Raw genomic sequence first — 26,727 nt, 5'->3', positions numbered from 1 at the left:
GAAGAGTGGCCAGAAAAAAGCCATTGCTTAAAGAAAAAAATAAGCAAACACATTTGGTGTTCGCCAAGAGGCATGTGGGAGACTCCCCAAACATACATATGGAAGAAGATACTCTGGTCAGATGAGACCAAAATGTAGCTTTTTGGCCATCAAGGAAAATGCTGTGTCTGGCGCAAACCCAACACCTTTCATCACCCCGAGAACACCATCCTCACAGTGAAGCATGGTGGTGGCAGCATCATGCTGTGGGGATGTTTTTCCATCGGCAGGGACTGGGAAACTGGTCAGAATTGAAGGAATGATGGATGGCGCTAAATACAGGGAAATTCTTGAGGGAAACCTGTTTCAGTCTTCCAGAGATTTGAGACTGGGACGGAGGTTCACCTTCCAGCAGGACAATGACCCTAAGCATACTGCTAAAGCAACACTCGAGTGGTTTAAGGGAAACATTTAAATGTCTTGGAATGGCCTAGTCAAAGCCCAGACCTCAATCAAATTGAGAATGACTTAAATATTGCTGTACACCAGCGGAACCCATCCTACTTGAAGGAGCTGGAGCAGTTTTGCCCTGATGAATGGGCAAAAATCCCAGTGGCTAGGTGTGCCAAGCTTAGAGAGATATACCCCAAGAGACTTGCAGCTGTAATTTCTGCAAAAGGTGGCTCTATAAAGTATTGACTTTGGGGGTGGGAGGGGGGGTGAATAGTTATGCACACTCAAGTTCAGTTTTTTTGTCTTATTTCTTGTTTGTTTCACAATAAAAAACATTTTGTGTAAATCAAATGATACAAACCACCCAAAAATATTTTTTAATTCCAGGTTGTAAGAAAACAATATAGGTAAAATGCCAAGGGGGTGAATACTTTTGCAAGGCACTGTATATGTGGGTATGTGTATGTATATATAGAAATATATATTTACCCAAACACTATTTTATTTTTCCTTTTTTTATTTCACATTTATTTAACCAGGTAGGCAGGCCACTTGAGAACAAGTTCTCATTCACAACAGCGACCTGGCCAAAATTAAGCAAAGCAGTGCGACAAAAACAACAACACACAGTTACACAAACAAACATACAGTCAATAACACAAAATAAAATAAAAATAGAAAAATCTATGTACAGTGTGTGCAAATGTAGAAGAGTAGGGAGGTAGGCATTAAATAGGCCATGGAGGCGAAAATAATTACAATTTAGCATTAATACTGGAGTGAGAGATGTGCAGATGATTATGTGCAAGTAGAGATACTGGGGTGCAAAAGAGCAAGAGGGTAAGTAATAATATGGGGATGGGTGTGCTATTTACAGATTGGCTGTGTACAGGTACAGTGATCGGTAAGCTGCTCTGACAGCTGATGCTTAAAGTTAGACAGGGAGATATAAGACTCCAGCTTCAGAGATTTTTGCAGTTCTTTCCCGTCATTGGCAGCAGAGAACTGGAAGGAAAGGCGGCCAAATGAAGTGTTGGCTTTGGGGATGAACAGTGCAATTTACCTGCTGGAGTGTGTGCTACGGGTGAGTGTTGGTATGGTGACCAGTGAGCTGAGATAAGGCGGGGCTTTACCTAGCAAAGACTTATAGATGACCTGTAGCCAGTGGGTTTGGCGACGGATATGTAGTGAGGGCCAGCCAACGAGAGCATACTGGTCGCAGTGGTGGGTAGTATATTGGGCTTTGGTGATAAAACGGATGGCACTGTGATGGACTACATCCAATTTGCTGAGTAGAGTGTTGGGGGCTGTTTTGACATGCCATCGCCGAAGTCAAGGATCGGTAGGATATATGGGGGATTGGAAATTATGCAGACAATTACATTGATGGAAGCTACAATCCATGCACAATATTAAAGCTGATTTACCCCCAAAAATGTTTACTCCAAAATAAAAATAATAAACACAACATGCAACAATTTAAAAGATTTTACTGATACACACTTCATATAAGGAAATCAGTCAATTGAACTAAATTCATTAGGCCCTAATCCAGGGTTCCCCAACTGGTGGCGTATTTGGCCCTCAGGTGATTTTATTTGCCCCCCCCCAAGCTTTGCCTGATTTTTTTCTCATTGTTGGTCATAAAAAAACGGTAAAAAAAAAAAGGAAATCAGTTCCAAGTTATTTTAATTTTCGAAATGTGTTCACAAATATTCCCATGCATAATACGTAATATGTGATCGTATACAAATGTAAGCAAGTTAAGTTATTTACTTTGTCAAATAGTATATACATTTGGGCTTTTTGCAGTCAATTTAATATCTTCAAATTATTTGTGTTCCGGCCCCCCGACCATCCGCTCAAGAAAAAAGTCATCCTGCGGCTGAATCTAGTTAATGATCCCTGCCCAAATCTATGGATGTTACATGACTGGGAATACAGATATGCATCTGTTGGTCACAGATACCTTAAAAAGAAAGTATAGTTCTGAAAACCAGTCAGTATCTGGTGTGACCAAAATTTGCCTCATGCAGCACGACACATCTCCTTTGCATAGTTGATCAGGCTGTTGATTGTGGCCTGTGGAATGTTGTCCCACTCCTCTTCAATGGCTTTGCGAAGTTGCTGGATATTGGCAGGAACTGGAACACTGTTGTACACGTTGATTCAGAGCATCCCAAACATGCTCAATATTTTGGATGCTTTCTCTTTCCATGGAAGAACTGGGACATGTTCATCTTCCAGGAATGGTGTACAGATCCTTGCGACATGGGGCCGTGCATTATCATGCTGAAACAAGAGGTGATGGTGGCGGATGAATGGCATTTACAAAATAGCCTCCAACACTCTACTCAACAAACTGGATGCAGTCTATCACAATATACTACCCACCAATGCGACCTGTATGTTCTCGTTGGCTGGCCCTCGCTTCAAACTCGTTGCCAAACCCACTGGCTCCAGGTCATCTACAAGTCCCTGCTAGGTAAAGCCCCGCCTTATCTCAGCTCACTGGTCACCATAGCAGTACCCACCCCAGTGGCGGTTCTAGACCATTTCAACTGGGGGGGGGGGCCAAGCTGAGACCAGTTGTACTGTTCGAGGGGCCAGTTACATTAGACGTTATTGTTGTCATATAATTTTGCATGTGGTACGATACTGTTGTGTTCCGCCTAAAGCCTTCCCTCTAGAAAATGTGTGGGTTAAATTAGTGTTCCGCGTTGCCATTGTCTAATAACGGATGTAAAAAAGAACGATAGCAAAGATGTGTTCATACTCCACATTTAGGGGGGCCACAAGGGGGTCCAAAATTGTTGTCACAGGGGCACAAATCCCCCCCCCCCCCCCCCCCCCCCAGAACCGCTACTGACCCACCTGTAGCACGCGCTCCAGCAGGTATATCTCATTGGTCACCCCCAAAGCCAATTCTTCCTTTGGCCGCCTCTCCTTCCAGTTCTCTGCTGCCAATGACTGGAACGAACTGCAAAAATCTCTGAAGCTGGAGACTCTTACCTCCCTCACTAGCTTTAAGCACCAGCTGTCAGAGCAGCTCACAGATCACTGCACCTGTACATAGCTCATCTGTAAATAGCCCATCCAATCTTCCTCATCCCCATACTGTATGTATTTATTTATCTTCCTCCTTTGCACCCCAGTATCTCAACTTGCACATTCATCTTATGCACATCCTAACATTCCAGTGTTTAATTGCTATATTGTAATTACTTTGCCACCATGGCCTATTTATTGCCTTACCTCTCTTATCCTACCTCATTTGCACATGCTGTATATAGATTGTATGTTTGTTTATTCCATGTGTAACTGTGTTATTGTATGTGTCGAACTGCTTTGCCACCTGGTTAAATAAAGGTGAAATAAAAAATAAAAATGTAAAAAAGGTGAGGACGCTGACGAGCTTCCCTGAGACTGCTACTGACAGTTTTGCAAAAATTATTCGGATGTGCAAACCCACAATTTCATCAGCTGTCCGGGTGGCTGGTCTCAGACGATCCCGCAAGTGAAGAAGCCGGATGTGGAGGTCTTGGGCTGGCATGGTTACACGTGGTCTACGGTTTTGAGGCCGGTTGGATGTACTGCCAAATTCTCTAAAACGACGTTGGAGGCGACATATGGTAGAGAAATTAACATTAAATTATCTGGCAACAGCTCTGGTGAACATTCCTGCAGTCAACATGCCAATTGCACTCTCCATTAAAACATGAGACATCTGTGGCATTGTGTTGTGTGACAAACCTTCACATTTTAGTGGCCAGCACAAGGTGCACCTGTGTAATTATCATGCTCTTTAATCAGCTTCTTGATATCCCACACCTGTTAGCTGGATGGATTATCTTGACAAAGGATAAAATGCTCACTAACAGGGATGTAAACAAATTTGTGCACAAAATTTGAGAGAAATAAGCTTTTTGTGCATATGGAACATTTCTGGGATCTTTTATATTAGTATATTTAGCTTAGATTTTTTTATCCTACAACTTTATTCAATATTTTTTTAAGTAACTTTGTTGCCCTATTGCTCACTGGAGGGCCTACAAGAGAATAACAAAAACCATTAACTTGGAAACCTGGTACCACAACTCTTCCACTTCACCAACACCTAGTTGCCAGTGTCATTCTAGAAAGACTGATCCCTAGGTCTCTTTCTTACAGATTCCTTTGCTTGAGAATAAATTCATTTCAATAGAATAGGAACACACGGCAATGTAATAAGGTTGATATAGTAGTCGATCAAAGTCACCAGACCAGGTATTTTAATATATTTAACTTTGACTATATTTCACTACTTTGCTTAATTAAAACTTTTAAAACTTCTTCCACTACAACAAAAATACTTTTAAAGAGCTAAAGCAAGTCCCACAATTATTCTTCATGGAAAATAACCTTTATTAATAATAAAATTTTTGTGATTGTGATGTATATTTACAAGAAGGTAATTTATAGTGCCAGCTTTAGCAGCAGTACCAAAGGTAAACACCAGGTAACACTTTGGAGCTAACTTGCCATTCACAGCTAATTTTCTGAAAGGGTCCGTGCTGTCTGGAATCTTTGGGATGTCCCTACCCTTTACTTGGATCAAGTAAAGGGTTGCTTTAAGAGCACATGGTTTTCCAAAGAAAAATAATGCTCCAAATCAAATCAAATTGTATTTGTTACATGCGTCAAATAGACCTTACTGGAAAATGCTTACAAGCCCTTAACCAACAATGCAGCTCAAGAAATAGAGTTAAGAAAATATTTACTAAATAAACTAAAGTAAAAAATGTAATACAAAGTAACAATGCCGAGGCTATATCCAGGGGGTACCGGTACCGAGTTAATGTGTGGGGTACAGGTTAGTCTAGGTAATGTGTATATGTAGGTAGGGGTAAAGTGACTATGCATAGATAATTAAGAACTTATGTTTATTTCCAGCACCTGTTTGTAGACATTTGGCATGAAAAGACTAAAGCACACAACAAATCTTCACTTTTTTTTGTCTTTTTAAATTCCTAAATATTCAGGATATTAGAATAATTCTTAGATTAGAATAATTCTTCATTACATTTAAATTGGTTGCCTTCAGCCAGTGAATATGAGAATAGGTTCTGAATGGACTGACCTGTTGAAATAAAGGTTAAAAAGGTGCAGATCTATAGGGTGGCATGTTGGCATAATTTAATGGCACTGTTCTATCAGACAATGCCTCCCCATAGGAACATGCCTCCCCCCAAATGATATGCCTCCATAAACCATGTACAAGGTGGAATAGGGCTTTAATCTTCAAAACTGCAAGGACACTTCTTATACATGTATATTAAATAAATACTAGATAGAAAGCATATTGACTTTATAAAATCAACTGGCTTGTATAGGCTATGATGCTAGAAAGACTAGCGAGTACAAACTAGCCAGTTGTTTTTATAAAGTCACTATGCTTTGTGTTTAGTATTTATTTAGTATGTTTTGTGGTGCTAAGTGCCCTGAAGATTATGACTGTCAATGAATTTGAGAGTGGTGCATTTCTCCAACTCCCATCTCTCGCCTCAGTTTAGTTTACCAAAACAAAAGTGGCAATGTCAGGCCGTCGAAACTACAGAATCGACTTTAATAATCATATCAGAGCCAGTGACATTATTACATTTCTGTGAAAAATTGTAAGCATGGTACAAGTGCTTGCTGGTTACGTCCAACAGGGGGCGTGGCCACGCAACGAGCTGCGCTTCCGTGTTTACAAAACCACGAAAAGGGAGGTGACTAGCGGCGAAACGTATGTTTGACGAGCAAGAATAGAGCGGTGGTGAGGAAAGTGGCACTGTCAAATCATTGGCTGACTGTAGGTTAAAAAAGACGTAGCTAATTCCAGATTGCGTTTTACAGCGGAATGTTCACTCGAAGGGGCCATGGAGACGTCAAGAAATCTACACAGAAAGTTCTGGACCCAAAGAAGGATGTATTGACCCGACTGAAGCACCTCCGGTCACTGTTAGGTGAGTGAAACGTCAACGAGCTTTGCTGCAGCACCGTGCAGTGGCTCGCTCACTTGATTATTGATGGTACCTGCGTCCAAGCATACTACCTAACGTTAGCTGGCTCTGTAGCTAGCAACATGCGTGCATACCTTTTGAATCCAATGATTTGTTTACAACGTCGAATATATTTATTTGTCGTCACGCTGATATAAACGTGGAACTTGTTAGCTAACGTTAAACCAAGCCATCCATTGTGGCTAGCGCGTCTGTCTAGCTAGCAAGCCACAATGTCATTGTAGAACGGCTAGCTAAATTAACTGATTAGCATGTCAGTCAGCAGAACAGCAGGCAGGTTTTCAAAAACCAACTCATTACCTTTAGCCACCTAGCTTTTTGCTAACAGGGTACTTAGCTTAATATCACTGGTACTAATTAATGGCCAGTTTTGTTATGCAAGTTGGCTGCTATTGTTAACTGTCAACTTCGTCCTTCAAGGGCTTGCTAGCTAACATAGCCACTGTCTAACTTACTGGAATGTAACTTAGATCGCTAGCTTACACTAACAAAATAGGCATTGTTTGTAGCCACTGCCTGAAATTAAGTACTGCAAAATCGTTCATTACAAGCCAGAATGCTGGATACAAGTACATTTAAACTTACTCTACCGGTTGGTCCTTCTAGTGCTCGAAGTTTGAGACAAAATGTCAATTATATACCCGAGTTTTTGATGCATCGAGCACATAACCATGTAAACTGAACACCTGTAAGACTTCGATTTGTATGCACCGCGTGCACGTGCCTTAGGTGATGCGCAAACGAATCTTGATTGTCACAAACAGATAACTGCATTTAATAATAATTTCCTGTTGATATTTTGTCAAAATTAAGAACCAACCCCACGGACATTTTGCAGAGTAAGTTAAAATATAATTGTATTTAATATTCATGACAGACAAGGGATGTTTGTCAATATTTTTAAATAGGGGGAAAAAACGAGACTCCCACTGTCTTCGTATGGTGTTTTAATGAAGCTCACTTTGAAGCGGTATGCTAGTGTAACAGTGTTTCCTCGCCCCTACCTGGGCTCGAACCAGTGTACCCTCTGCACACATCAGCTCCCACGAAGCATCGTTACCTATCACTCCACAAAAGCTGCGGTCCTTACACAACAAGAGAAACAACTACTTCAAGTCTCAGAGCGAGTAACGTCACCAATTGAAAAGCTATTAGCGCGCACCAGCTAACTAGCTAGTCATTTCACGCCGGTTACACTCGTTGGACCATTGAAATTTACTCACCATGTCTGAGTCCTTATAACAGGCTCGCTGACCTGTAGAACCCCTATATCTGGGATGAACCCCCTGTCCTTTAGGCCCTACCTGTCAACCACTTTACACTACGTCTGTGTACGAATCTCCATCTCACAACCACTGTTTACAATTGCTGAAGTAGTGCATAAATGATTAATAGGCTACTGCTACACTTTCGGCATATCAGTGCACTTTCCTGCTGACACTGCAGATTCAATGTCAAGACTTGTATGGTCAAGAATCAAGATAGAGGTCAACAGTGGGCCGAGGCAGTCTGTTACTTCTGTTTTACTTGTCCTCATGTGTGGGTAAAGATAAGGCAAATCAAATGTTATTTGTCACTGTGAAATGCTTAGTTACGGGTCCTATTCTAACAATGCAAGGATAAAGATACAACAAAGGAGTAAATACATTATGTGAATAACAAATAATGATAACGAGTAAAAAAATACAAACATGACTATATACAGGGAGTACCAGGTAATAACGTGACTATATGCAGGGAGTACCGGGTAATAACGTGACTATATACAGGGAGTACCGGGTAATAACGTGACTATATACAGGGAGTACCGGGTAATAACGTGACTATATACAGGGAGTACCGGGTAATAACGTGACTATATACAGGGAGTACCTGGTAATAACGTGACTATATACAGGGAGTACCAGGTAATAACGTGACTATATGCAGGGAGTACCGGGTAATAACGTGACTATATACAGGGAGTACCGGGTAATAACGTGACTATACGCAGGGAGTACCGGGTAATAACGTGACTATATACAGGGAGTACCGGGTAATAACGGGACTATATACAGGGAATAACGGGACTATATACAGGGAGTACCGGGTAATAACGGGACTATATACAGGGAATACCGGGTAATAACATGACTATATACAGGGAGTACCGGATAATAACGTGACTATATACAGGGAGTACCGGGTAATAACGTGACTATACACAGGGAGTACCGGGTAATAACGTGACTATACGCAGGGAGTACCGGGTAATAACGTGACTGTACGCAGGGAGTACCGGGTAATAACGTGACTGTACGCAGGGAGTACCGGGTAATAACGTGACTGTACGCAGGGAGTACCGGGTAATAACGTGACTGTACGCAGGGAGTACCGGGTAATAACGTGACTGTACGCAGGGAGTACCGGGTAATAACGTGACTGTACGCAGGGAGTACCGGGTAATAACGTGACTGTACGCAGGGAGTACCGGGTAATAACGTGACTGTACGCAGGGAGTACCGGGTAATAACGTGACTGTACGCAGGGAGTACCGGGTAATAACGTGACTGTACGCAGGGAGTACCGGGTAATAACGTGACTATACGCAGGGAGTACCGGGTAATAACGTGACTATACGCAGGGAGTACCGGGTAATAACGTGACTATACGCAGGGAGTACCAGTACCGAGTTGATGTGCAGGGGTACGAGGTAATTGAGGTAGATGCACTATATTCACTATATATACAAAGGTATGTGGACACCCCTTTCAAATTAGTGGACTCGGCTATTTCAGCCACACCTATTGCTGACAGGTGTACAAAATTGAGCACACAGCCATGCAATCTCCATAGTAAACCTTTGCAGTAGAATGGCCTTACTGAAGAGCTCAGTGACTTTCAACGTGGCACAGTCATAGGATGCCACCTTTACAACATGTCAGTTCGTCAAATTTCTGCCCTGCTTGAGCTACCCCGGTCAACTGTAAGTGTTATTGTGAAATGGAAATGTCTAGGAGCAACAATGGCTCAGCCGTGAAGTGGTAGGCTCACAGAACGGGAGCACTGAAGCACGTAGCGTGTAAAAATTGTCTGGCTTTGGCGGATGCCAGGAGAACGCTACTTGCCCCAACGCAAAGTGCCAACTGATGGTCTGGGGCTGTTTTTCATGGTTCGGGCTAGGCCCCTTAGTTCCAGTGAAGGGAAATCTTAATGCTACAATGACGTTCTAGACGATTCTGTGCTTCCAACTTTGTGGCAACAGTTTGGGGAAGGCCCTTTGCTATTTCAGCATGACAATACCCCCGTGCACAAAGCGAGGTCCATACAGAAATGGTTTGTCTCGATCGGTGTCGAAGAACTTGATTGGCCTTTACAGAGCCCTGACCTCAACCCGAATGAACACCTTTGGGATGAATTGAAATGCTGGCTGTGAGCCAGGCCTAATCGCCCAACATCACTAATGCTCTTGTGGCTGACTGGAAGCAAGTCCCTGCAGCAATGTTCCAACATCTAGTGGAAAGCCTTCCCAGAAGAGTGGAGGCTGTTATAGCAGCAAAGGGGGGACCAACTCCATATTAATTTTGGAATGAGATATTCGACAAGTAGGTGTCCACATACTGTCAGTCATGTAGTGTTGTACATATAGGTAGGGGTAAAGTGACTCTGAAACAGGATAGATAATAGACAGTAAGTAGTATGTCTGTTTGCAGTGGCTGATAGCTGGCCCTCCATATTGATGTTCAATGGCCATCCCCCTCCTGCAGTCGGTGTTTGCAGCAAAGGAAGGATTTCCTCCTGGTCTGGTGCTGGCTTTTCCCTATGTGGACAGGAAGTAGGGATGAGTGATAAGGTGCTGCTTTACACAGCAGGGAGTTTAGGTTGGCCTATTTTATTATTATTATTGTTATTATTATTATTGCTCACTGTTCACCATGATGTGTGCTGCTATAAATGATGTTGAAAGCTTACAAAACGATGTGGTTGTTATTTTCATGTTCAAAAGGCATATTTTTTATTCTAACTCAGACACACACTTACGAAAGAATTACAGGCAAATGTCACTGCACTCCCTCCATTCTTACCGAAAGATAAAACATGCCACTTACAATGTTTTTGATATCAAGATAGGACTGATATTAAAGTTTCTTCTAAATGTCAGGGACATCCTGAAACCATTACCCCTATCCATGTTGATTCAGCTTAACTCAAGTTTGATTTAAGCTGAATATCATAGCATGACATCACTAGGCTATGGTCAGTCACAAGGCCAGGAATAGCTCCTGGCCCATTTGCCCTAAAAGTGCTGTACTTGAAAAGGCATTCTGCAGAGTCTATTTTCACTGGAGCTTCTTTGTGTTGGTTTTGTGCCCAGTTAGCATGTATGTCATGTTGAGTGTGAGAGCGGCTGTATGTTTATTTTCTGGTCATGCCTGGCTGGATCTGGCTGAGGTTGTTCATTACAGGAGCCTGCTAGACCCCCTGATCACACACCTCCTCTGTGACTGGAGCAGTGCATGGCTATTCCTTAACTGGGATAACACACACACACACACACACACACACACACACACACAAAGTACGTGTGCATTCACACACTTAAATGCCTGAGACTCTGGAGTATAGGCTTACCTCAAAGGCAATGGAAAAAGCCAAGACAACAATTCAGAGTAAATTTGCTTTATTATAATTTTTTTCTAAGATGCAGTGTAAACAACTTCCTTGACCTAAAACAGCAGGTGGCCTCCATGGGAACAATGGTAAATAAGTGCAAGTGTTGTTGGTGATAACTGTGTGTGTGGAAAAGACAGGGGGGATGTTTACCACAGTGTCACTTCATCCTCTCCATGCTTTTGCTGTGAATGTTGGTGGGATCAGGGTCAACTGGGATAGCTGCTGTTAGGAGGTAAAGCTCTGACTGCCACATCGGAAACCCACTCAACAAGGTCCTTTTCCCTGCTGAGTCAAGCTGAGACCTCTTGGCATGTGATTTTCCTCTTTTCAAACCACACTGGATAGCTTTGAACTCGTTATCTTTAACCCCTGTCCACAGTGTAGACTACTTTCGAACACCATGTTCAACGTACCATAGAATACCAGCGTATTGCTGTGATTCTGCTAATGTGTCAGAATTTAGAAGCACATCTTAGCCAGCTGCGTTAATAAATGACAGTCAGGCTATGTGACTGAGTAGTCTATTTTAGAAAGTCAATGTGTGTTCTTTGAAGTGTAAAGCTCAGCTTGTAATCAGCCTACTCACTTTCTCTGGACACCAGCTTATCAGAAAACTAAACCAGTCTAAATTTCCATGTCATTTACATCTACGCACGTTCAATCGTCTACCTCCTTGATGGGTGTGATTTGGGCAGTTCATGTAGCATTCCGACTGTAAATAAACTCTCAAACAGCCTCTGTAATGATAACAAGCAACCTGCCTTCAGGGAATTATTTTTCATATGCTGGAGTTCTTTCAATGCTCGTACTGGACTGCATTTAGTGAAGTTGTCAAGCCCCCGAATAAGAGACATGGCTATTCAAAATATTTCTGATCTGCCTACTCGCTGAACAAGTTAGGCCTAAGTTATCGCAATGAATACCACAGTGCGAAATACACCTTCTGCCCTGCCTTGAAGTGTATTATGTTGAGAATGTGTTCATGAAGCTCACATTAAACAATGCATTGTTCCTTTAGAAAAGGCTCACACACGGTAGGACAAGGCTAGTCATTTCATACCATAGAGAAAGATGGGTCATTGTTATAATTCACATTGACATCAGTGACATTGGAAACCACAGGCCTAACCAACGGAAGCAATGAATGACTAAGGGCAATACCTCATTGTATGTTATTGTTGTCAGCCAAATGAGTCAATAATACTTGTTCAGATAATTTTAATACCACAGCTTTAGTGTAAATCCAGACTTCTGTTTTGCTCAGTAATGGGCTACACAGTCACAGTGGCATTTCAACCCTCTGCCATTGGCCTGACTCTGGTATGGATATCAAGTCCTGTGCCAGAAGCCGCAATCTCAAATCCATTGTGAATAGCTGGGCGTAGGTGTGAACTGTGCTATACAGGTTAGGTGACACTAGACAGCCATTAGCAGGTCCGTGTCTGTCTAGTGTTGCCATTAGGATGACAGTTTGTCATTATCTCCCTGGCAGGGTGCAGCTCCGCTTGCCCCAGTTCTCTCGCCGGGCCTGCAGGGCTCAGGGCTGACACTGGTTCTGTGGGTGAGGCTGAGGAACAGAAGAGAGAGCAGCCAGGGCTGATCTTATGTAACAGTTTCCTCCGTGCCACTCCCATGGTTGTCCGTTATTACTGTGTACCTGTTAGACTTGCCAATTCCAGACAGTCATACTGTAATTTACTCTGTTCCTGTGCGGTTCATAGGGCTCTATAGGCCTGGCTTAGGTCTAGTGACCAGAATAACATATATATCATACATGAGCTACAATAATATATTACCCATAATTCTGATCTTAACTAGTGTATAAACACAGTGTAAAAAAACATTTAACAACAATTTCCATGACATTGACTGACCAGGTTAATCCAGGTGAAAGCTATGATCCCTTATTGATGTCATTTGTTAATTCCACTTCAGTCAGTGTAGATGATGGTGAGGAGACAGGTTAAAGAAGGGTTTTTAAGCCTTGAGAAATTTGAGAGATGGATTGTGTATGTGTGCCATTCAGAGGGGGAAGGGGCAAGAACAAATATTGAAGTGCCTTTTGAACGGGGTACAGTAGTAGGTGTCATGCGCACCGGTTTGTGTCAAGAACTGCAACGCTGCTGGGTTTTTCACATTTAACAGTTCAAGGGTCCACAACCCAAATGACATCTAGTGAACTTGACACAACTGTGGGAAGCATTAGAGTCAACATGGGCCAGTATCCCTGTGGAACTCTTTCAACACCCTGTAGAGTCCATGCCCCGATGAATTGAGGCTGTTCTGAGGGCAAAAGGGGAGGGTGCAACTCAATATTAGGAAGGTGTTCCTAATGTTTGGTATACTCAGTGTACTATCTGTCTTTACCTTAAGATCAGGGTCAGCTCAGTCCACTCCTATTCCTGCCAGTGAGCTGGCCGGCCGGTGTGGGTGTGACGTCCCTAAACTTGGTACAGCACCAAGATAAGCATCTGGCAGTATAAAGGAGCACTGTGTCATGACCCCCAGGCAATTAGCATTTCAAACAATGTGTGCCATGATAAAATGCAGCTGGCATACAGCTGTCCTCTTTATCCCCACCTCACACAGGCCTCAGAGCACCATTTCAGTAATTTAGGCTTAGATGGTGTTCTTTCACAAAACGGGCTTGATATTTCTGGATTCATGATGTCAATTACAGTAGAAAAACAGATCATTTGTTGGCCAAACAACAGAGTACTAGGCCCATCACCTAATGCAGAGTCAGCACTGACCTACGTCGGTGTAAATAAATAAGTATGACAACGGTGACATGCGTTAATGAGTGTGACGTCCAGCAGGGATACCTAGTCACCATCTTGACATTGGTGTACTGGCTAGATGCTGTGTTTCGGCCAGCCTATAATCCCCATCTTGGCCGAGGTGCACAGGCTAGATGCTGTGTTGGGTACTCAGGTCAGTGCCTGGGACTATGGAGTAAGGCTCACCTCTAGCTGCATGGCCTGATGCTAATGCTAGCTGGTATTTGATCTTTAGGAGTCAACATCAGGTCTGTGGTCTATAGTTCAGTTTGGCCATTTCCGTTAAGCTGACATACTGTAGAAGTGCAGGCTTTGGTGCAGCAAAATCTACTAATGAAGTGTGTTGATTAGATTGGGGGAAAGGAAACATTTGCTGTGGCTCAGTTGGTATAGCATGGTGCTTGCAACGCCAGGGTTGTGGGTTTGATTCCCACGGGACAGTATAAAAATGTATGCACTCACTACAGTAAATCGCTCTGGAAAAGAGCTCCTGCTAAATGACTAAAATGTACATTTGTATGTCCTGATTTTAAGAGAAATTAAACGTGTACCTGCAGTGGTTGTTTATTTGGAACCCTACTATTGAATCATTTATGAACAGTCTTAGGAACGGCTACAGAAACATCCAAGATTTCCGCTAACGGGTTGGAAGAGATCAGGACTAGGCTTGAGTGGTATCCAGATTTTTATATTGTCATATCATCTTTCTCTCATACTGGGATTTACGGCATAGCACTAAAGGGGGCGCTAAAAACGCAAGAAAAGCTTGTTGGGCCTCGTACCAAAATGCTAACAAAATTATCACAAACTAATAGTGAAATCACATTGACGCTGTTACCTAAATGCTAACGCTGTTACCTAAATGCAAAACGAACAAGTATCTGTCAATCAATCTCTAATGTCTATTATTCTCAACTACAGTCCTCCAAGTCCAAACAGTCATGAATATTCACTTAAGAGAAGAGGGAAGTGTGTTTGAGGAATAAGAAATAGACATGTGAATCTCTGTATTCTCAGAGTGTATTTCTGAGCTGTAAAGAGGGAGTTGATTGAGTGAAGTCTGGAGAGACTTACTATGCTTCACTGACCTTTGAAATATTTGCCAATCATTCACCTTCATTTTAACTATATTCACAAAGGGTTTAGTGTCGTCTCTGCTTGGTCACTCAAGGTCCTTGTGATTGTTTTATTTTATTGATTTCATTCTCATCAATTTAATGTGTTTGACAGTTGTCATTCTGCAGAATCTGAAGGAATGTTAAAAAGTTCATGATTTTTATCAAAGCTTGACAAAAAATGTCTCGCAATCTACAATTATTTTGCACAGTAGGCTAAATGCTGAGTTAAATGTAAGAAGGGCAGAGGAACATTACAACGTCAAATGCAATAGAACAAAGGGTGAGGAGTAGCCTAGGCCTAGCCTATGTTCTGCACTGAGCAATATTTATTGTGTTCTTTAGACAGCTCATGAGTCAACCAAACTGGTAAGTTTGGTCAGACTGGTTTCATGGTCTTAAGTTCAATGGGAAAACAGTAGGCTAGCCAATGGCAAGTCCACCACATATAATACCTATTTAATATCTGCTTGATCTCACTAACCATTCATATCAGTGTTGTCACGATACCAGAATGTTCACTATGATACTGATCAGGGCCTAAAATTAACTTTTTGGTCCACCAGCCACTGTGGAAGGTAGATTAAAAAAATATCTACCAGAAAAAATATTTTTGGGACATAATTACATAAAAAAACACAAAACAGATGACCATGGTTTGTAATGTTTCTAAAACAAGAGATGTATTAGTAAGAAGTAATGTGGTATATTGCTCAATTTCGTACTTTTTCTTTTTGACCTGTCTTTTAATGAAAATATCAGAGACAATATGTTCAGCTGCCCCTTTAAGTGTGGGAGGTTGACGTGGTAATGGGCCACTCGTCCTCTCGCGTGTCTGTGAAAAAATAAAACCTGTGTCTGTGATATGGGATCTGACTATCAGTTGAAGCAGCAGACTCAAACCAACGTTGAAAAACAACCGAGTTTGTGAACCATGTAAATGGTCAAAAAACATTAGGAGTCTCACTTTGTTGACTTTCGAGTAAATTAGACTAACTTTTATGCCTGTACGTAGCACCTCCAAAAATGAATCTATCAGCACTTCACTCATTGCTCACGGCTCCCTTGACAGGCAGTGTTGCTGCGCGAGATTGGATATAGGATTCCAATTTATTTGTGCAGTTAGCAGCTATGAAAAACAGCAGAAATACTTTGAAAACAGCTACTGCAGCATTTTTCTAACCCAAACTCGCACATGTGCTCAAACTTGACTTTTGCCCATTTTTATTGATGAATATAATGCTCACATTGTAGAGAATGGTGAAATATACCATTCTTAGATAAAACTAGGGGTGCAAATTTTCCTGAAATTTTACATGGGAAGTTAAAGCCAGGAGTGTTGCTTAAATTCTTTGCAAAAGTTAACTTATAACAGTGAACCTTCTATGTGGGATACACAAGGCAATTCTGGGCTTATTTTAAACTACCCCAATTCAATGAAATTGCAACCCTCTGCATGCACAGTGCACTCTTCCATCACATGTACAGCTGATTCTCAAGATCTTGCACACCAATGAGATTCTATTGAGCCCACACTACTACACTGTCTGAGCCAAGGACTACATGCTTTCTGGTAAGTCTTTATTACAATACTGGGTGGGGTGACTATATTTTATATGACACATGATTTTTTTTGTTAACTAGTAAATAGTAGCCTACAGCAAAGTGTGTTTTAAATAATTTCTAACTTAACAATTTCTGCTAGTTAGTTTTTGCTACAATGTGCGTTTTAGCTTGCTTGAGCCTGCTAACTGAGGAGTGTTAATTCACCTGTTTCCATACATGTTTCATTTTAAAACATGTATCTTACAAAGGAGTTGTTTAATCTAACTGCATAACTATTTATCTGTACATGGAATTCTATTTTTCTTTTACTTATTTTTTTCTAAACTTTACAGGAAAATACCACTGATGTGTGGAGACATTTCACTGCAGCTAATGTAGAAGGAAAGGCTGTGTACATTTGCAAATACTGTGCCAAATCATATGTGAAGAATGCAACAACGATGCAGAATCATCTGGCCAAGTGCATAAAGTTCCCCCAGTGCTCACAACAAGCAACCTCTGACAAAAGTCCCTCTACTTCTATTTGAGGTGAAAATGATGAACCAGACACCTTATTGATAGCAACAGCTCATGGTCCTCCTGGAATCAGAAATGCTGATGAATGTCTTGCTTGAGGTGTGTATGCAACTGGTTCACCTCTGATGCTCACAGGCGATGTGTATTGGGAAGAAATTTCGGTTATGTTCTTCGCCCAGCATACACCCCTCCAACCAGACATGCTTTATCTACTCATTTGCTGGATGCAGAGTTCAACAGAGTTCAAGTGAAGGTCAAGCAAATAATAGAGAAAGGAGACTGTATTGCAATCATCTCTGATGGGTGGTCGAATGTTCGTGGGCAAGGAATAATTAACTACATCATCTCCACCCCTCAACCAGTATTCTACAAGAGCACAGACACAAGGGACAACAGACACACCGGTCTCTACATTGGAGATGAGCCGAAGGCAGTCATCAATGACCTTGGACCACAGAAGGTATTTGCACTGGTGACAGACAATGCTGCAAACATGAAGGCTGCTTGGTCTAAAGTGGAGGAGTCCTACCCTCACATCACACCCATTGTCTGTGCTGCTCATGCATTGAATCTGCTCCTCAAGGACGACATGGCACTGAAAACAATGGGTACACTCTACAAGAGAGCCAAGGAAATGGTTAGGTATGTGAAGGGTCATCAAGTTGTAGCAGCAATCTACCTCACCAAGCAAAGTGAGAAGAATAAGAGCACCACATTGAAGCTGCCCAGCAACACCTGTTGGGGTGGTGTTGTCAGTCATCATGTTTGACAGTCTCCTGGAGGGGAAGGAGTCTCTCCAAGAAATGGCCATATCACAGTCTGCCGATATGGACAACCCCATCAAGAGGATTCTCCTGGATGATGTATTTTGGGAGAGAGTGCTAAGCAGCCCGAAACTCCTGAAACCTATAGCAGTAGCCACTGCACGGATTGAGGGAGACAATTCCATCCTGTCTGATGTTCAGACTCTGCTTGCAGATGTAAGAGAAGAAATCTGTACAGCCCTGCCCACTTCACTGTTGCTCCAAGCAGAGGAAACTGCAGTTCTGAAATGCATAAAAAAGCGTGAAGACTTGTACCTGAAGCCCATACACGCCACAGCGTACATGTTGGACCCCAAGTATGCTGGCAAGAGCATCCTGTCTGGTGCAGAGATCAACAAGGCCTATGGTGTCATCACTACCATGTCTCGCCACCTTGGCCTGGATGAGGGCAAGGTTCTTGGCAGTCTGGCAAAGTACACTTCCAAGCAAGGGCTTTGGGATAGAGATGCAATATGGCTGTCGTGCTAACGTATCTCATCAGCCACCTGGTGGAAGGCACTTTGTGGATCTGAGGCTCTTTCCCCTGTTGCCTCTATCATCCTCCAAATCCCACCAACATCAGCCACCTCAGAGCGCAACTGGTCCTTGTTTGGGAACACACACACACCAAAGCACGCAACAGGCTGACCAATACAAGGGTTGAAAAATTGGTGGCCGCCCGGGCAAATTTGAGGCTTTTTGAGCCTGACAACGAGCCATCCTCAACAAGGTTGGAAAGTGACAGTGAAGATGAGGCCTCAGAGTCTGATGTTCAAGAGGTGGACATTGAGGATGTTCCATAAGAAGACATGGAAGCCTGAGAGGAAGACAACCAAAGCTTTAGTTTCTAGACTATCATTTTACAGATGTATGTTGAAAACCTTTTTTGGAGATGATGGATCATTCAATATTCCCTTTTGTTGTTAAGTGAAATCATCCCATGTGAAGAGTCAACTCATTTAATTAAAGTTCAATTTGTAACAAAATTGTTTTTTAAAATTTTTATTGGACGGATTTAAATCATTTGCAATTATGTCTACTTATGATAAGGTAAAATGTTTATATTTCTGTCTCCATATGATATGGTAAATGCAAAAAACATTAAATTTAAATGGTATTAATATTAATTTGCATATATTTCCATTAATTCCCATGGAAATTTTCCACCTCTGAATATTCCCCAAAATGTAAAAAAAAAAATGTTTTAAAATTATTCCCCAAAATGTGCAACCCTAGATAAACTATGCTAAATATATTCACATGTCACCAAATAATTGATTAAAACACACAGTTTTGCAATTAATGTCTACTAGCACCATGGTGTATCTAAAATAATAACAGTAGACAATGTATGAGGCTAATTATTATACTAGATGTTGTACACACCTTGTGACATTAAATTGTTCAGTGCAAATCCAACCCTTGTCAGTGCAGTGTCTGGAAACAGGAACTGATGGGATCCTTAGTTTAAAACATACACACAACTACTTCCATGTTCAATGCCAGATACTTTTGAAGGTTGGTGAAGATGGTTGAAATCATGAAGATGGTTTGCCTAAGACTACCACAACAATTACATTGTCTATGCTAAATGTGTTTAAATTGTAAAATAAATATATAGTTTGGCTATAAGAAATACATTTTATTCAATGGGGCAAGGCATAAATGACACACACACAATACTTTTCATTTTACCCATACAACAATATAGCCTATTATTAAAGTAGGTCTGTTTATGATATATCATGTTATTGATCATGTTATTCCAAATGAGATTTTATATATCCATACAGTTTAAGGGGTCACTTTTGTCATGACAACAAGGTGAAGGTGTTCTCTCCTCAAACAGCACAACAGAATCATTCAGATTGACAAGGCACAGCATGTGACAACCATTTTGTCTAACTGAGGGATGTCTCCTTCCATATCTGGAAAAGGATGAAGTAGAAACTGATGCTGCTGCAGCATTGCTGATCTTCACAAGTTGGAATCCAGTCGACATGGGTGTCTTGATAAACTAACTAAAAACACACCTGCTGTATGAATATCACTTCTTCAGGTCACCTGTACCATCAGGGCTCTTGATTGTTTGGTTGTGTTTAATTCATTTAAGTGTTTCAGTGTCATATACAGATAAAATGTATTGTTTATCTGGAACAACCAATAGTCAACACAGCAGGTTGTCATATCCCATTGAGGTATTTGTCCTATGCTGTAATGTCCATACATTTACCCTCCTTATAAACTTTTCAACAACTGATCATTGGGTCAGTGCCACTGGAGTTTTTTGGACAATAATGTCCTCCTCCAGGATAGATGGACATCATATTGTAAAATGTGTGAATCCCCTTTTCATAGGCCTAGATTACATGGTTGCATTCAAGACAAGCTCATTTTTATTGATCTGTGGTCAGTGTCAGCAGAGTAGGCCTAGGTACTCTGTGATTTGTCATATTAAAACAGATGCTGCTTATGTCTCCAGTCATATAAAGTGTAGTAGAATTGCATGAAGTGTTTATTAAAGGCCACATTTTTCCTGTGCAAAGGAAAGAAACCTGGCTGATATAGCCTATAGGCCTATGCCACTACGCGCTCATTAATAGCCTAAATTATGACTATCCAATCTACTCATCACATTAGGAATAGTAGATTTACATTAGTCTGCAAATGTGTTGATAGATAAATGCAATGCTTTATTATAAAGGTGCATTTTTATGGTGGAAAAAAAGAGCTTCCCCAAAACTTAACTCATTAACTATGTAAGAGGCACATGCTAATATCTGGACTACAAGCCATCTAGTTAGCTTATGTTGGCTAACTTAGTCTTGTTGTTAACACCTGGTTAGCATAACAGCTAAACTAAACTCGCAAATCAATCAGACTTACCAGTGATGAAATGATCAGAGCAGACCCTGGAATGACAGCTGTCTAGGTTCAGGTCTTGACGGGCAAAAAAGTTTTCACTTTTTTTTTTAACGGTTCTTAAGTCTTCTCTCCTTGGTGTTTCATGATTGCGGGTAATCTAAAAAACAAAAAGAATCCTGTCTTTTTAGAGGAGGCAAACACTGCACATAAAATGACCGTGGTGATGAATCACCTAGTTTTGGGCACTGTTATCATGAAGTTTAGGCTAGCCACTCAGCTGTTGTTGTCAGAAGAATTCATGCGGTGGTCTCCCAACATGGCCACCAGAAGGTGTTTACGTCAACTGCAAGCCCTTTGTTGAATCTAGTGTAAATAAGACGGGATGCAAAGGAAGATAATTCGTTTTTGGTGGTGAGGGAGACAACGTGAATTTAATAACGTTTTTGGTGACAGTCAGCTTTGAAATCAGCATATTTTGTTTTATGGTTTTCATATTATCACAAACAAAGTACTAGGGTAGTGAAGTTAGCTGTAAGGAATGTTAGCCTACAGTTAAAGCTGGAAGCTACCAATTTTGTCTTGCATTGTAAAAGTGTTCTAGCATGCATTACTGTTATCAAAACAATGGCCATCAAGTTGATACATTTCTACTTGTCGTGTTACATTATTTAAGTGTGTTAACTTCTGTGCAGTGTGAGTGGGAAGGTAATGCAGCTCAGACAGCTCTAGCATTGAATGGCTATAAAGGGGCTGCACTGATACAGACTTGATCCTCTAAATCACGTGAGACACATTTGACAGATGTAACAATAATTCTAGTGCCGAACTAATCCAAACTCTTAAAGTTGAGGTCCGCATTGGTGAAACAGCGCCACAGGTCATCCCAGGCACATTTCTGATTTTGTTTTTTTGTTTGTTTTTGAAACGTGGCAGAGGAGCATTCTGCATCGTGAATTTAAAAAAAAAAAAGCATAGGGGGCTCCCGAGTGGCGCAGCGGTCTAAGGCACTGCATCACAGTGCTAGAGATGTCACTACAGACCCTGGTTAGATCCCGAACTGTATCACAACCGGCCGTGATTAGGAGTCCCATAGGGTGGCGTATAATTGGCCCAGCGTCATCCGGGTTAGGGTTTGGCCGGTGTAGGCCGTCATTGTAAATAAGAATTTGTTCTTAACTGACTTGCCTAGTTAAATAAAGGTTAAAAAAAATGTAGATACTTTGCTGTTCTATTGCGCGTGCAATGATGTTTGAAGTAGGCTAACATCATTGTTGTATGGCCGTAGCAGTTTCCCCCGCTTCGGCTTCCAGCTTTCATCTGTTGTGGTACTCTAGGTTTACAGCCTAAAGGAAAATAAACCAGTCATCGTCGCCTAATCCTGTTCATTTGTTACAGAGATGGGCCTACAGGCTCTTCTCATTACTGCCTATAGGTGTGTATTGCCCCAGTAAATAGCCTCATGTTTCTTTTTCTACCCTGTTTCTTTTTCCATTGAAATCTAAAGGGTATTGTGTTTTTTTCTGGTGAGATAATCCGAAAGGCACGGAGGGTAGAATCCACATGGGCTGTAGGGTAATCAATAGATGACCATGCTGCTAAGAACAAAATTCCTAGGCCTATGTTCAGAATTGATGAGCAAGAACATGAGCTACCCCATTTGTTCTTAATTTTGGGTTAGAGGTTGGGGTAAAGTAAGATTTTTTTGTTTGTTTGTTGAAAAAGCATCTTCATACTGTCCTTTTGTGGCATGGCCAGACAGTGATGACCGTGCAGCAGCTTGCCTCTCGCCTTCCGCTGCTCGCCATCCCTGGTTAATTAAGTAAGGCAACCTCATGAGGAAGAGTGACAGTCGCCAGTTAAGCGGCTCCCCTGTGCTATATTGCCGAGATTAGCCGCTCCCTAATCTGTGAAAACAGACTGACTGGCCTGAGGTCAGGCTGCAGCCAGGTACTGCTACAATGTCTGTCAAAGGTTCAATCTGTTCTATAATACTGATGATGTGGCCTTTCATTTTCATGTTCCTGAAGTGTCAAGTGTTATCATATTTAATTTTGCACAGCAATTCCACTGGGACTCATATTTTGTACTTCAAAAAGTATGTCCAACAAAAACCAATGATTGCAAAGTTAAACAAACCATACTCTTTTGACAGTTTACAGTCAAAATTTGACAAAAACACATTTACTTTAAGAACAGTACAGATGCGGAGTCTGGTAAAAGAATGACGGTTTGCTGTTTGTGTCGTCATTTGCTTACCAAACTTTGCATCTGCATTGTTTGCAGATTTGCAAATTCCAATAGGCTAAGGCTGACCTGAGTGATTTGTATCTGACAGTGGCGTGACATGCTTAACTGCCAAGATCACTAGTTGTAAACCACTGTTATTTATCAGGGTGGATACATATGAATTCCAGCCTGAGTGAGCAGCTGTACCACGACTGCGTGGCCAAACACGTCTCCAACACCATCATTAAGTTTGCAAACGACACAACAGTGGTAGGCCTGATCACCGACAACGATGAGACAGCCTATAGGGAGGAGGCCAGTTAACTGGCAGTATGGTGCCAGGACAACAACCTCTCCCTCAATGTGAGCAATACAAAGGAGCTGATCGTGGGCTACAGGAAAAGGAGGGCCGAACAGGCCTCCATTAACATTGACGGGGCTGTAGTGGAGCGGGTCGAGAGTATCAAGTTCCTTGGTATCCACATCACCAACAAACTATAATGGTCCAAACACACCACGACAAAACCTTTTCCCACTCAGGAGACTGAAAAGCTTTGGCATGGGTCCCCAGATCCTCAAAAAGTTCTACAGCTACACCATCGAGAGCATCCTGACCAGTTGCATCACCGCCTGGTATGGCATCTGACCGTAAGGCTCTACAGAGGGTAGTGCGTACTGCCCAGCACATCACTGGGGCCAAGCTTCCTGCCATCCAGGACCTATATAATAGACGGTGTCAGAGGAAAGCCCATAAAATTGTCAGATTCCAGTCACCCAAGTCATAGACTGTTTTCTCTGCTACCGCACAGCAAGCGGTACCGGAGTGCCAAGTCTAGGACCAAAAGGCTCCTTAACAGCTTCTACCCCCAAGCCATGACTGCTGAACAATTAATCAAATGGCCACCGGACTATTACATTGAACACCCCCCCCCCCCCCCCCCCCCCCATTTGTTTTGTACACTGCTGCTATTCGCTGTTTATTATCTATGCATAGTCACTTCACCCTTACCTACATGTACAAATGACCTCAACTAACCTGTACCCCCGCACACTGACTCGGTATCGGTACCCCCTGTATATAGCCTTGTTATTGTTACTTTTTATTATTTTTTATTATTCTAATAAACATTTTCTTAACTCTTCTTGAACTGCACTGTTGGTTAAGGGCTTGTAAGTAAGCATTTCACAGTAAGGTCTACACTTGTGACAAAGTTTGATTTTGATCTCCTTTAACCTCTGACGGCCAGGAGTTAATCGTCCACTGCTTAGAGAAGATGATGCATGTTGCTCAGGCTGTTATTAATGTCTTCTAACTTGAAAGCCTCAGTTCTAAATCACGCTGCCAGCAGCCAGGGCCATGCTCTGAGTAGTGTTGTCACTACACCACAATTTTGATTTCGATACTGATACCAGGTTTAGTATCACGATACTCGATACCATTATGATACTTGATAACAAAACGATACCAAAACAAGAAGGTGTATTAGCCAGTCACAGAATGGCACTTGAACCAGACAAATATTTTACATTTTAAAATCATTTAAACTTTTAGATTTTTTAATGTATGCATTAATGAATCAATTATACAATCTTTTTATTTATTTTTTTACCAATCTAACTACATAGCAACATAATGGTAATTTATTTTAATTGTAATCTCTTAATAAACTGGGTAAATCAAGATATAGCCTAGGCCTATTCACAATACAGGTGAATGCATATTCAATAAATCTAATTGTATTTGTCACATACACATGGTTAGCAGATGTTATTGCGAGTGTAGCGAAATGCTTGTGCTGCAATATCTAACAACTACCTAATACACACAAATATAAGTAAAGGGATGGAATAGGAATATGTACATATATGGATGAGCAATGACCGAGTGCCATAGGCAAGATGCAATAGATGGTAGAAAATACAGTATATACATATGAGATGAGTAATGCAAGGTATGTAAACATTATTAAAGTGACTAGTGATCCATTTATTAAAGTAGCTTATATTTTCAAGTCTGTATGTAGGCAGCAGCCTCTCTGTGTTAGTGACGGCTGTTTAACAGTCTGATGCCCTTGAGATAGAAGCTGTTTTTCAGTCTCTCGGTAGGAGAGAGAGAAGTGTGTGCATGCATTGAGTTATTTAGCTTGTTTTGGGTGATTTCATGAGACAACAGATGAAAAACTCTGTTTCCCTTCCATTTGGAACTTATTTTATTTTACTGATCAACAACATTTGCATGGAAGAAGCAATCTCTTCTTTTATAGAAGTGCACATTGTCTCTTTAAGACCCATGATGTCTCTTTAAGACCCATTCACACAGTCAATTCGAGGCTCGAGCAAAGATGATCTTGACTGGTAGAGACGTGAGGTGGGGCAATGAAGTGAATGTCACCAAAAGCTTTATTCAATCAGCTTTGTAATCAGCAATATTTGCATTATGGTTTGCATAAACAAGGTACTAGGGTAGTGAATTGATGTTTGCTTCAGCTGTAAGCTAGCAAGGAAAGTTAGCCTACAAATCTGGAAGCTACCGGTATCTTCTTACATTGTAAAGTGTTCTAGCCTGTATTGGACATTTGTTTTGGAAACAGTAATTAAGTTTCAGCAGTCTTGCATTATTCAAGAGATTTAACTTCTGTGCTGCATAAGTGGTGATGCAGCCCAGACTCCCAGTGAGTTCAGTGGTTTCTCCTGACAGGCTAGAGCTAGCAATGAGTAAGTGGAGCAGGTACGGGTATCTAGCGCTATAAGTGGACATCTGCGCTGATTGAGAGACTTGATCCTCTCTCAATCAGTAGACGACCTGAGAAACATTTGACAGAAGTACCGACAGTAACACAAATTCTAGTATCGAACTGTTTTTCATGTTCTAGTATCGAAAAAGTACAGAAGTTTTGGTATACCGTGACAAACTAGCTCTGAGAGGCCTGTACGTTACTATGACCTGCCCTTCGCTGGCTGGCTGCAGTGCAGACGGAGTGCTTTATAAGCTCAGCAGCTCCATGCATCAGTCTATAGTGTCAGTCCTAGTGAATGGACTTCCATTGACCTCATAAGGGAACCAATTTGGCTCAGTAGGATGAGTTATGATTGACGGCTCCGGGGCCTTCAGTGCTGCGCTGCTGGGTGGCTCTGGTTCATTCACTGGTGGTGGGAGCAGCTGTGTGTTATCAAGGCCTCTGAATGAGCCTGTTGCTGCTATGCTTCCATTGCTTCCTAGTACTGGATTTCTCATTAGATTTATCATTAACCTCCTCTTAACATGGTCAAAAGTCAGCGACTCAGTTCTGCTCTGAGGGCTGTGGAGTGAGCGCCGAGCTCGCTTGGCTGACTGATTGGAGGTTTATTGTGTTTTCAGACACTTTCCTGGCTTCTCGCAGGTTGGCTTCTTGAAACTTGGTTTTGAAATAGCTGAGCTGTCGCAGAGTCTGTGCTGTGGCGGTGGTGAGATTAGGCTTGATTAGCAGTTGGCACACTCAGAGTTGCTGGCGTCAGAGGTAGACGAGGAGGAGGATGAAGAGCCTGCTGTGCCCTACTGATGTCCCCCATTGGGTCGGTGGCTGCTGTGGATAGACTGGGGTGAGAGAACAGGTGCCTGCTATGAAGGGTGTATGATCCTAATTGAGAATACTGTGGCTGTGTTAGCGGTCTGTCTGACTGCAGATTCAGGGCACTGCTCCAGGTATCCTTGAGAGAGGCAGTGAGTGGCACAGTGACTGAACTGCAG

The 26,727-nt window shown here is 41.8% G+C and overlaps 1 protein-coding gene across 4 annotated transcripts in view; it reads left to right on the top strand.

Annotated features, from left to right (window-relative positions):
* The first annotated feature begins 6,177 nt into the window (after positions 1 to 6,177).
* Positions 6,178 to 26,727, top strand: part of LOC115172737 (ral GTPase-activating protein subunit alpha-2) — a 200,117-nt gene continuing 179,567 nt past the window's right edge. For 3 of the 4 annotated variants that reach the window (XM_029730450.1, XM_029730447.1, XM_029730448.1), the window contains exon 1: positions 6,178 to 6,419. In XM_029730450.1, the coding sequence (XP_029586310.1) occupies positions 6,314 to 6,419 (106 nt within the window). In that variant the 5' untranslated portion in view covers positions 6,178 to 6,313. The remainder of the gene's footprint in view (positions 6,420 to 26,727) is intronic. The other variant, XM_029730449.1, reaches the window with a different exon arrangement.

This window comes from Salmo trutta, chromosome 33 (genome assembly GCF_901001165.1).
Source record: "Salmo trutta chromosome 33, fSalTru1.1, whole genome shotgun sequence".
Lineage (NCBI taxonomy): Eukaryota > Metazoa > Chordata > Actinopteri > Salmoniformes > Salmonidae > Salmo > Salmo trutta.
The sequence above is the reverse complement of the archived record's forward strand: the minus strand, read 5'-3'. Positions and strand labels throughout refer to the sequence as shown.